Below are 13508 nucleotides of genomic sequence, written 5' to 3'. Positions count from 1 at the left end.
TTTAAATGTTCTCTGCCAAAACATTATTTCACAATATGGACTAATCTTTTCTAATATTTTGAAAAAGAAAATTTATAAAAGAATGGATATAAATCTGCTCTGGGGGATTTAATGTTTAACAATGACACCTTTTTGCCAAAAAGGATTTTCTGGGACTCCATAAACTATCAGGGCCTCTTCCTTCTTAGCCAAATAAGTCACACTGTTGAAAAATCATGTGAGTCCTGGTAATCCTCTAATGCCCTTCCCATGATTCCCCCCGAAAGGACAGATGAGTTCTCCCTTAAGAACTCATCTCAGCACAAAGAACTATGGGTTATGCCCCTACACACACACTGGTGAGTGCAGAAACAGAAAGGATACTAGTATCAGAGGGGTAGCTGTGTTAGTCTGGATCTGTAAAAAGCGACAAAGAGTCCTGTGGCACCTTATAGACTAACAGATGTATTGGAGCATAAGCTTTTGTGGGTGATACCCATTTCGTCAGACGCATGGCGTATTCACCCACGAAAGCTTATGCTCCAATACATCTGTTAGTCTATAAGGTGCCACAAGACTCTGTCGCTTTTTACAGAAAGGATACTGTAATAGGAGCATGGCTTTGCTGTGGGAATGCTCACACTCAGGCTAGGATAACCCAGATGCTCAGGTCTAGGTGCCAATCATCTGGGTTAACTGCCCAGTATAGAAACACCCTTAGTCTAAAAGTGTCAGCTTTATTTCATGTAAACCTGATAAAATTTGTTTAACCCTTTCAGTATTTCATATGTAACACTTCAACTTCTGTACATGTCACTGAATGCAACATTCTAGGTTTTGTTTTGTGGCTATTCTATTTGCCTTTGCTCCAAAATGATAGTTTCAGTGAATTCCATCAGGCTGTGGATGATTTAACAGCTATTGAATTTTGAAATGCTAACGATCCCATCAGATATTCCGTAGTCTGCTGCACTGAATTGTTCAGGTGTGGAATGTGCCTATGCTATCACAGCAGTAATAGAGACTTTTAAACAAAACAAAACAAAATACTTAAAATTCCAAGAGTGAAGTCCTGGCCCCAGTGAAGTCAATTGCAAAACTTCTAATGCCTACAGTGGAGCCAGGATTTCACCGCAAGTCAGAACCAATATGAAAATTTTGAATAATTTAGATTTTTCTGATCTGAATTATTTCCATGGCAAGAGATATTTGTAACACAATAGACCACTGTGAATGTTATTAAAAACTGGACATGTATCACCCTCAGTTGTTAAATATGCAGTATTTATAGTATTTCCCATTTCAAGAAGAGGCAATATATTAGTATCACTGCAACTGTCCACTTGTAATGGAAATCACTGTAAAGTGTGTCTAAACTGCAACACCGTAATAGGAAAAGAGCAAAGAAACCAATGCACTTGCAGCACATTATTTATCTACTGGGAAATTACCAAGATGTTTTATACAAAAAGTTACATGATTAAATCATAGCACTTAGCCACGGCACTGCAGTAGGCGTGATGCAGAGCCACTTCACTGCAGAGAGACAGTCTGCCTTAAAGTGAAGCTTCCCAGTTGTGCAGGGGAAGGGCGTAATCTCTGACATCCCTTTAAGGGGCACAACACAGCTGGTGCTTGGAGGGGTGGAAGCATGTCTCCACCTACTCTGTGCCCCTCCCCACCACTTTTCCATTGAGGTGCACCCAGGTGAAAGGAACTAAGTACCATCTCTTCTGCTCCTTCAAGCACAGCGCACCTGCAGGTCAAGGAAGGAATGGACCAGAGGCTCCTTACTCCATTGTGCCACTTGCTATATCTCAAATGTGTGCTGCCACGCAAGGACCAGCTATAATCAAGCCCATAATTTTCCTTTATTTCTGAAAGGTCTCCAGAACTTGTCCCCAAAATACAGTTTGCATCAGTTTTAATACACTGCAAGATCCTGTCTCTAGTACTTTGATACTGTATTTATCAAGGCTGCTATAGTACTCATTTGCAGTAGGTTTGCACAGAACATATTGATATTAATTGGCAGATTATTTTTAAGTATACAGAAAACATGTTCCATGTTTTAAAAACTTTAAAAATACCTAATTGCAAATAATTACAAGCCATATTGTTTGCTCTGCTCTCCTGAATGAAAGGTAGAGGGATACCACAACTCTCAGCCAGGTGCATGCAGAAGAGGGGAGGTCTGGTCTAGCACAGGTGCTTTCTCCTTGTCTGAGTTTAAAAATAATGCTTCTGTTGGCTAATGCTGAAACTGCATCCCTTGTCTCAATTAAGTTGGAATCTAATGAAACAGAAAGGCAGCTCAGGGGAATTCATCACAATCTCCTCCAGGTGGGAAATCAGATTCAGCCACCAGATTGTTAAGCACATTACATGAGTGTTGCGCTTGGTTGAGAGGCTGGGAAGTAGTCATATTCCTTCACAAACACACAGCTGTTAGTGCCCCTCTGTTGAATGATTAATGGAGCAGCATTAACGGTGACCTTTGAAAGAGGAGGGGGAGTAATAAGGGTGTCAGGAAAATATATCTTGGGAAGAAAAAAAAATGAGTGTCCATGAGACTCTTAAAATGGGCTTTGCACGCACTGGAATGACCTGGCAGAGTCCTTAACTGGGAAAACAGAATTTAAAAATACATTTAGGAAGACATTGTTAATATATTTATATATTATATCTTGTCAAGAAACCTTTCTATGTATGTTTGAAAAGCATATCATATTGCTCCATGGGGTTATTTATTTTGTTTGCAATCCAGTGCAGTATTTTTACCCTTCAACTGTTTTTCCTTTTAATTCACCTAAAGTGGAAGTTCAGAATTTGATATCAGAAGAAGGCATCATAGTTCCTCACTTGCTAGCATGCAATCAACAAATGTAAAGTATTATAACATGACCTTAGTAGGTTGAATTCCTGCAAATCTCATTTATTCCGATCTCATTTGCTAATAAGCCTAAAATATGTGCCTTTACCCCCAGGACCTCGATAAAAATTTTATACAATGAAAAAGGGAGCCTTCATCATTCTTTTCACTGCTACAGTGAGACAAAAGGATCTTTCATTCAAACAGCAGCAGATATACAGGATCAAAATTATATACATTGGATATAAATTATCCTTCCTCAAGTCTCCCCCACCCCATTCCTCATTAGAAGTCTGACTGAAGGGTAAACAGTTAAGTGCTTATATGGTGATGATTAGCAAAGAATAAACAGAGCAAGTACTAAAGCTGGCTTTGCACCTACTGAATGCTGCAAGTGTCTGTACTCATTTGATATGCATCTAGCAAAGCTTGGATGTTCCCAGAAGGCCACTCCATGAACACTGAGAGAGCAGCGTCTGCTAGTGGTGCCTGTGAGTCATAAAGAACAGAGAAAATATTTATATAACTGAGAATAGTCAGAGTGAACAAAGCTTCTGTAGGATACATTCTATATTATTTTAGAGCATACACAGAAACAATTTCATGCAAATGAGCATCAGCAGCATTCAAAGAGCAATACATGTTATGTTATGTTATGTTCTTACTAATATTTTATGTTTCTGTAACAGATTTGCTGTGTCATATAATTGGCATTTAGGAGTTTTAATTAGAAGGCTTTACGGTCTGCTTGATTTTCAGCAAACTGCCTGATACATCCTGGCAATTAATTATAACTCATTATATTATATATGTTTATATATTTCACTGTAGTATCTGGGCAATGGTTAGATGTGTTTGAACGCAGGTGGAAGGGCAGTTTTAACGAAAAATAAAACAGTTTTCCCCCCTCTATTGTCAGCATGTAAATTTGATGTACTACTGTACCTGTGGCATTGAGAGGACATCGATTGAATGCCATGTCACCAGCTGGGGTCCTTTTCCACACCATTGACATCAAATAATCTTCAGGACATATTTCATAAGGTGCTGTGATTGAAAAATGAGTATTTGAATATAGGCTTTTGTAAAATGTATACATTGCGTATCAGACAAAATACATCCTCAGCCTTAACCCCCCATACTCTCTGAGAAATGCAGATTGTTGTCTTTAGGGGCTTATTTTAACATGCTTTAGCACATAAATGTAAAATCTCCTTTCATTTTTTTATAGGATCTCTCTTCCTGCTGGGCTTTCATTTCACAATCTGTGGCATTTACTCTCTCTCCCCTACATACATACATATGCAATATTAACTCTTTTAAAAATATACCACATTGTACCAGTTTCTATTTAAAACATTTTGTCTCTGTTGCAAATCAGTATGGTTAACAGGCATGAAAAATGCAGAAAACTTTTAAAGGCTTTTGTGAGGGTTTTTTAAACTTTAGTTGCACACAAAGCAATTATTTTAAAGCCATTGCTGAAACATTAAATGTGATAAGCATGTCAATTGTGAAGCAGATATTCTGGAAACAAGAGAGTAGGTCACTACTTCTTTTGAAATGGCTTTCATTGCAATTGTGTTGTTAGCGAGTGAGGCCAATAATGTGACGCAGAGTGGCTATAAGCCAAAATGACCTTTACTGATTATCACAAAAAAGTTTTTAAAAGGAAAGGAAATTACTTTCACATTCCCATGGTAACAGACTCCTACTAGCAAATATGGACAAGGTAAAAGAAAACTACACTGGTAGCATTTTCACATAATCAAGACTTCTAGATTCCTTTTGGTGTTCAATATTTTTGTTGTAGTTTCCCAGTTTGTATTTTTTTGAATATATTAACTCTAAAAAGTCCCCATTTTGACAGATGTCTAACCATTTGAAGTGATGCAAAACACTAGCAGCTCAAATCATTCCAATAGTAGCAGAGAAAAATGGGGAATACTTTCCTTCTATCATTGTCTGTATTGGAGTAGAAACTATGGCCTTTTGTACTAAATGAGGTATATACTCATAATAAGAAGTCCCTTCCTCAAAGTGCTTGCTAGACACGATAAAGGGTTAGAGAAATGAAGTATAATTATCGCCACTTTACAGATAGGGAACTGAGGCACAAAGGGATTAAAGGACTCATGATAGCTATACAGGAAAACTATGACTGAGTCAGGAATTGAACCCCAGTATCTTGAGTTCAACTCCAATTCCTTTTCCACAAGACAACCCTTTCCCTGTACTTCTACTGACAAAACTATGCAGAAGCAGTGAACTCTGTCTTTGTGGATGACAAAGAGCTCCTTGCAGATGGCTCAGTGATACTAATATGAATCACAGTCGTTCCGAAAATTGCTTGCTAAATTTGCCTAGGCATCAGCACTCCTGAATCGTAAGTCAAGGAAAGTTGATGATGCTAGAGAAGCAAGAATATCCCTTAATGGCAAAACCCTAAGAAAGTGAGCTGTTTCACTTATCCAGAATGCTAATTTGCTTCAGATAAGGCAGTCTAAAAGTGAACTCATGAGGCCAATGTTCTAATGGGGGAAAGCAAGGGATTCATGATAAATGGGGAACATCTGGTGACATAAGCATGTTCAAATTACTGTCATACTTTAACCTTGTGAAAAAAAAGAAAGTTAAGTGATGGTCTTTGGGCTCTGAAGACTGACACAGCCTACCCAGGTGCTGACTTACAACTGACTTTCTTTTTTGTAGGGGTCTTCCCCCTTTATATTGACTACATAATGTCTAATTTGGCTTTACAAGCTTGCTCAATCTGTTTTATTCCAGTTCAGTCTCCATCCAATACTCAAACAAACAGATCATATAGAATCACAGAGTGAAGGTTGCTTGGATGCTTTTGAGGCAGAAATTCTCTCTTTATATATAGTTTAAATAGGGTAAATTTGCATTAGTTTAAAATAAATTTTCTTGAGCCTTTTAGGGTTAGAAGTGTTAGTTCCCATTTAGAAGCAACAGTACAAGATAATACCATTTATATTTTTGAAGATGATTTTATGTAAAGAAAAGTTGTCATGGTACTTTGGTTGATGGACATTTTGTGGGAAATTCCATATCTGGGGGTGAAGTAGTGAATATTTCTCTAGAAGGTTAGTATAAAAAACCTAGTATAAAAAAGTGGCTGTTTGACACTGTTCAGGAGGTTAGAAAGTTATTACATAATTCTGCAATTTATTACCTGGCTCTAAAATTTATCACATGAATTAATACTTCATATGTGTAGGTGATGTGTGATAAATTACAGGGCCATGTGATACATTATAGAGCCCTTTGATAAATGAATTGATCATACACGTTAGACCACTTCATATGTTCACTAATCTATCACCTCAGGACTTACTTTCACATGCCAAACTCCTTCCCCTTCCAAATGTTGAATTTTATATGTGTGTGGCCAAATGTAATTTATACATTTTATTTGAGAGAGCGTTGAAGGTAGAAAATGTGTGGAGACCTTTCAACTATTTGGAAGTGTTCCAAGGTACTGTATTTTAAGTAGGAAGTAAAACAGACTGAGAACAGTACTGACCTATTTTGGTTCTATTTGTAGTGGCTAAATTAAAATGCATGTGGGTGTTTTTTCACAGAATTCAAACCCTCTGCAGTGCTCGAAGCTTAGAGCTCCACTCCTCAGCTACAGCTTGGGGGAGCACAGAGCAACTCAGGATTAGGGGCTGTACAGATGGCTTTGTGCTATTTTGGTTCTCCAGTCTGAGTGCTAGTTAATTGACACTGTTGCGGTAGCTGAGGATCACCGTGATGCTGGTCAGTAAGACGCTTGAGTTTATTTGTAAATGGGGATATCATAAAGGTCTTTCCCCATGCTCTATTAACTTCTATTTCAGCTAATAACCCTCAATTTCTCCTCTCTGCCTATGATTGCTGATGATACAGTATTGTATTACAGTATGCCATCTTGGCCCCAAGATATAAACTTATTAAATTCTGACTCTGAGAAGTTGGAGGCATGGTTATTCTTTAATGAGCTGATTTAAAATTAAATTAAAACGAAAACCATGGATTTGCGTTCACCTCCAAGATTACAGGAACTGATTACCTCATTAATGATTAAACCAACAATGGGTAATGGGATGTCATTAAGTGGGATTTCAGGTAAGTAATTTAAAAACTGTAAAAAGCGACAAAGAGTCCTGTGGCACCTTATAGACTAACAGACGTATTGGAGATAAGCTTTCGTGGGTGAATACCCACTTCGTCAGACGAGGGTATTCACCCACGAAAGCTCATGCTCCAATACGTCTGTTAGTCTATAAGGTGCCATAGGACTCTTTGTCGCTTTTTACAGACCCAGAGTAACATGGCTACCCCTCTGATACTTAAAAGCTGTAGAATCTGGCTTGCTCCTTCTCTTACTTCTAGTTTAGCAAACATGGATTATATCTACACATTTACCATGTTGACGAGCACAGTATACAAATGAAGCAGAATGTTCTCTTCATGGTATACCCAAAATGGGGAGTAATGACAGAACAGCTTACACTGTGTAAGTATCTACATATCTGGACATCTGCTGATTTATGATCACTTTATTCACTTGTGTAACACTTGCTAATCTCTCAGCTGGGGTTTCTGTGACCTTTATAGACTGTGCCAAACTGAAGGCGAGGAAGGGGCCAGGAGAGACTAATAGAGAGCAGCTATTTGGAGGAGTTCTCACTGAGTCCAGTGGACTGACTGGGAGGCTGAAGACTACAGTGGCCCTCAGAGTAGCCTTGTGGGTTACATGTGGGATTGAATTTCTATTATTCTTTTTGTGTGTGTTCTATGTTACTGTTGTAGTAATTTTTTAATATTTTTAACATGGGCAATTAATATAATCACTTGCATCATGTACTGGTATAAATTAGAGACTGTGTTGTGTGTCCAGAGAAGGTAACTATCTCCTTCTAATCTAAGGCAGAGACACAGGACCTTTACCCAGTGTCAAGGACACCAGGGTCATGGGGGCAAATTTGGCAAACCAGCTGTATTGCACATAATGCCCTTCCCTCAAACTGTTCCATTAAAGTCCAAATCTTGTTTCCCACATGTAATCTCAGTAAGGAGGTGCGGCACAATGGAAATCTGTGGAGATGGATAGAGAAAAATCCTTTCCTTTAGGCCACTCTGGGGCTGCTGCTTTCTTTCCCCCAAACGCTGTGGATGTTCAGCAGGTGGATATTCATAGCTGTCCCACCCACAAAATACTTCTTGACCCTTCTGCAGATGTTGCCTCCTGAAGCACAGCTCTATGGCAAGAAAGTGCTGCAGATCTCCATTTGTGGTCTCCCAAGAGCCAGCCCCATATTTCTGGGTGTCAGTTAAGCTGCTTGTTGGGCACTGTCCTTTAAGAGAGAGCAGGGTCCAGGGCACTTGGTCTAATTACCTGCTGCCCAAGAGGACTTAAGGGAAGGCTACTGAGCCTTACAACAGGGGAGACAACTGCAGGTGATTGGGAAATGCCTGAAGTCACTGAAGGAAGTAAGGAATTGCCTGCAGGGCCCTGAGTCAGAAGGAGGAAGGCACCAGCTGGGAAGGCCTCTGGAGATGGCTGAATTCCAGACATGAGATGAGCAGAAAGACAGACCCTTAGGGAGGAGGGACTGTGCCCCTCCTGGGATGAAGTTGAAATAAACTAACTAACAAACTTTTAAAGTGAGGATACTCGTTCAGGGAGGAGGAGCTGGGCCCAGCTGAAACTGTGATGAAGACTTTGTAAGCTTGAATTTTCTTTTAAAAGACTTTGTGCAGGACTTAATAAAATGAACCCCAGAAGGGGGAATGTGTTGAATATCTGTCCTGTGTGGACTTTATAAGTGAGCCTGAGTTAAGGGGAAAGTGAGGCAGGCCTCAGCAGAGCCATATTGACCTGAACAGGATGCTGCAGGACTGGCATGCCCTTTGACAGACACCCACAGAGGGGATAGGAGGAACGAATCGCATTTGCCTTCATATTAAATGTCTATAACTAAAACTGATTTGCTTACAGTGAAAACTGATTATGGGAGGCAGGCTTCGGGGACTACCACCCCCAACAATTGTAATTAAGTTGGGGTTTTTTTGCATTAAAACCGGCACCTACATTGTTTGTTCTGGGATAACTTTTAATCCTATATTTTTATAAGCCCTTCATTATAAAATTAACTAAAATGGTGACAAATCCATGTCAGTTGCATTTAGAAAGTCCCAAGCATTATATTATTAATACCTTTCTGAAGATTACTGAATAAGAAGCTATGCCTGAGATGGGAGTGAGCTGTATCATGGCCTGGCCCAGTGAGCAAAATATAAATTTAAAAAGTATCATGCAAGTGAGGCTATCAATTGAATATATTAAAAGAAAAAATATGACTGGTGCTCTCTTAATATAGAATGCTATAGAAGTATATGAATGATTCTCTACAAAGTCTAATATCATCTCGGAATGTATAACATTAATTCACAATTGAAATTAAATAGTGAAAAACATTCACATATTTCTATAGCATTCAGAACCAACTCTGTGCCTGAAAAAGCACAAACTGTCAACATACATATTCTATAGGCTTGCTCCCACTTACTCTCCAGACCTATATTGTGTTTAGGATGAATTTGCAAACTAATGCCTTCAAGTGTGTTTACAATTTTTCCCTTTTGTGAGATGTATTGGTCAGAATTTAATTAAAATGAGACAAATATTGTGTTCAGGAAATTTGCACTGCTAGTGAACCCAGTCAAAAATGTTTTTTAGCTGGATTCTTGGAAAGCAATACATTCAGGGCCCAAGTCCCCACTGGCACAAATGCACTCCTTTATGCTAGTTATGCCACCAGTGTGTTGAGCTCTTGGTGTTCAAAGTATTTTGTGAAAGCAAAGTTGGAGACAGCACTGGTAGGTACTATAAGGGCATGTCTGCATTACACATTGGATCGACAGGCAGCGATCGCATCTAGTCTAGACGCAATAAATCGACCGCCGAGCGCTCTCCCGTCGACTCTAGTACTCCACCGGAGCGAGAAGCAGAAGCAGAGTCGACAGGGGAGTGTCAGCAGTCGACCTACCGCAGTGAAGACACCGTGGTAAGTAGATCTAAGTACGTTGACCTCAGCTATGTTATTCACATATCTGAAGTTGCATAACTTAGATCGATTCGCCCCCCCACCAATATAGACCAGGCCTGTCCCAGTGAGTCAGCCCTGTCTTCCCAGGCAGAGTATCGGAACACCAAAGATTTCCATGCTGCCCCAAAGTAATGATAGGAAGTGAAATACATAATTAGTACGACTGGCCAGAAAACAAGAATTCCGTCTTGTGAATAATTTCAGGGTTTTGAAAATTAGTTTAATTCCAATGAAGAACAAAACTGAGACATTCCAAAATGTTTTCACAAAAAACAAAACAAAACACAAGAGCCCCACTCCCCCTCCCCTAAAATAGCCAACAACCCAGTAGTTAGGGCACTCACTTGGCTGTGGGAGACAAAGGGAGATAACTAAGGGGGGATGTGAGAGAGAACACACAACAGACAGTCAACCTGTGAAACTCTTTGTTAGGGGATGTTGTTCAGGCCAAGACTACAATGGGGTTCAGAAAAGAATTAGAGAAATTCATGAAGGATAGGTCCATCAACGGCTATTAAGCAAGATGGTCAGAGACAGAACCTGTTGCTCTGTGTGTTCCTCAATCTCTGATTGTCAAAAGCTGGGACTGGATGACAGAGGATAATTGCCCTGTTGTGTTCGTTACCTCTGAAGCATCTGGCACCAGCCACTATCAGAAGACAGTATACTGGGCTAGATGGACCATTGATCTGATCCAGTATGGCCGTTCTTATGTTCCCTCCTCTAAATCAGGCAGAGCCTTACCCACCAGGCTATTGCTATTCTGGAGTGGGTGGATCTCTCTTTTTGACCAGAAATTCCATCCTAGACCTGAGAATTCTTCTCAACACATTTTTTGTCAAAACAATTACATTTTATAGAAAAAAAGCATTTCATCATGAAATTCCCGACCAGCTCTAATAATTACACTGGTCTACAATTTTTGAGAAGTCGTCTGCTTCAGAGATAAAATGTGCTATTTATTATGTATTTTGATGTGCTGAATTCAAATATGACAATTAAAACAACTGATTGGCTACTGTTTCTAAGATATTTAAGTTTTTACATTTTATGTCTATGTATATTGTGTAGATAGTAGAGTTTTAATCATAAATTGTAAACCTAGGTCTTTTCATGTGTTTATGGTTGCTTTACATGATAATATTTCACCTGTCCTGTTTATGTAACACTTTAAAAATCAGCAAAAGGGTTATATAAATAAAATTTATTATGAAACAAAAGGCAAAAAACTATTATGTACATAGTCTAGTCCTATTCAGTGTCTACTCAGCGCTTCTTGGCTTGTCTCTTGTATTCATTAAATGGAGCATCTCTTGTCACTGTCCAGCAAAAGTCTGCAAGCATTGATGGGCTCCATTTGCCCTGATAGCGTTTCTCCATTGTTGCAATGTCCTGGTGAAATCGCTCGCCATGCTCGTCGCTCACTGCTCCGCAGTTCGGTGGAAAAAAATCTAGATGAGAGTGCAAAAAATGTATCTTTAGTGACATGTTGCAACCAAGGCTTTTGTATGCCTTGAGGAGGTTTTCCACCAACAACCTGTAGTTGTCTGCCTTGTTGTTTCCGAGAAAATTTATTGCCACTAACTGGAAGGCTTTCCAGGCCGTCTTTTCCTTGCCATGCAGTGCATGGTCAAATGCATCATCTCGAAGAAGTTCACGAATCTGAGGACCAACAAAGACACCTTCCTTTATCTTAGCTTCACTTAACCTTGGAAATTTTTCCACGGAGGTACTTGAAAGCTGCTTGTGTTTTGTCAATGGCCTTGACAAAGTTCTTCATCAGACCCAGCTTGATGTGTAAGGGTGGTAACAAAATCTTCCTTAATTCAACAAGTGGTGGATGCTGAACACTTTTCCTCCCAGGCTCCAATGACTGTCGGAGTGGCCAATCTTTCTTGATGTAGTGGGAATCTCTTGCACGACTATCCCATTCGCAGAGAAAACAGCAGTACTTTGTGTATCCAGTCTGCAGACCAAGCAAGAGAGCAACAACCTTCAAATCGCCACAAAGCTGCCACTGATGTTGGTCATAGTTTATGCACCTCAAAAGTTGTTTCATGTTATCATAGGTTTCCTTCATATGGACTGCATGACCAACTGGAATTGATGGCAAAACATTGCCATTATGCAGTAAAACAGCTTTAAGACTCGTCTTCAATGAATCAATGAACAGTCTCCACTCATCTGGATCGTGAACGATGTTGAGGGCAGCCATCACACCATCGATGTTGTTGCAGGCTACAAGATCACCTTCCATGAAGAAGAATGGGACAAGATCCTTTTGACGGTCACGGAACATGGAAACCCTAACATCACCTGCCAGGAGATTCCACTGCTGTAGTCTGAAGCCCAACAGCTCTGCCTTACTCTTGGGTAGTTCCAAATCCCTGACAAGGTCATTCAGTTCACCTTGTGTTATGAGGTGTGGTTCAGAGGAGGAGGATGGGAGAAAATGTGGGTCCTGTGACATTGATGGTTCAGGACCAGAAGTTTCATCCTCTTCCTCTTCCTCGTCTGACTCAAGTGAGAATGATTCTGGTGCATCGGGAACTGGCAGTCCTTCTCCGTGGGGTACTGGGCATATAGCTGATGGAATGTTTGGATAATGCACAGTCCACTTTTTCTTTTTTGACACACCTTTCCCAACTGGAGGCACCATGCAGAAGTAACAATTGCTGGTATGATCTGTTGGCTCTCTCCAAATCATTGGCACTGCAAAAGGCATAGATTTCCTTTTCCTGTTCAACCACTGGCAAAGATTTGTTGCAGAAGTGTTGCAGCATATGTGTGGGGCCCACCTCTTGTCCTGATCTCCAATTTTGCAGCCAAAATAAAGGTGATAGGCTTTCTTAACCATAGTGGTTATACTGCGCTTTTGTGATGCAAAAGTCACTTCACCACAAACATAGCAGAAGTTATCTGCACTGTTCACACAAGTACGAGGCATCTCTGCTCACTTTGGCTAAACAGAAATGTGTCCCTTTGCAAAATGAAACACTGACAAATAAGAGAGCACGACACTCTATGATTTCTAGAGCTGATATAGGGCAATTTGTTCAGCAGAGTGATGTAAGCTTCGTTATGATTGCATCATCCATGACTTCTAGGAATAACATGATGCAATTCATATCATGTATGATGCAATACCAGCTTCAGATTGCATCATTCATTGTTTTGCCTAAAAAGCAAGTACTGTCCAAACCCAGTCATAGATTTATTCATAGATCCAGTCAAAGATGTATTTTAGTCATTTCTGGTTTAAATTGAGATCCCTTCCCTTTATAACTCACTTATCCTCCGCCATTCCCAAGTCAAGGGTCATATATACTGACCCAATAGCATATCTTGAAAACTAGAGCCAATCAACAATTTTAAGCATCATTTTCGTTCTCAGTGACCCAGAATTAGTAAAGTTTGACTACATTTATTTCAGAAGCATTTTGGCTGTAGAGCAGTGTTACATGTGTTTTCCCAAGTGTAGCTTATCTAGTAATTATTTTGCGGCTATACAATATAATGTTCAAAGCATTCTACAAACA

The 13508-nt window shown here is 39.7% G+C and overlaps 1 protein-coding gene across 1 annotated transcript in view; it reads right to left on the bottom strand.

The window, feature by feature from the left end:
- The window catches only part of ADGRB3 (adhesion G protein-coupled receptor B3), a 624198-nt gene that overhangs the window by 332349 nt on the left and 278341 nt on the right, over window positions 1–13508 (bottom strand). The window contains exons 7-8 of the mRNA XM_065400780.1: window positions 3797–3898; window positions 3234–3340 (exon numbers count right to left, since the gene is read on the bottom strand). Coding sequence (XP_065256852.1) covers window positions 3234–3340; window positions 3797–3898 — 209 coding nt within the window. The remainder of the gene's footprint in view (window positions 1–3233; window positions 3341–3796; window positions 3899–13508) is intronic.

Source organism: Emys orbicularis, chromosome 3 (assembly GCF_028017835.1).
Source record: "Emys orbicularis isolate rEmyOrb1 chromosome 3, rEmyOrb1.hap1, whole genome shotgun sequence".
NCBI lineage: Eukaryota > Metazoa > Chordata > Testudines > Emydidae > Emys > Emys orbicularis.
The sequence above is the reverse complement of the archived record's forward strand: the minus strand, read 5'-3'. Positions and strand labels throughout refer to the sequence as shown.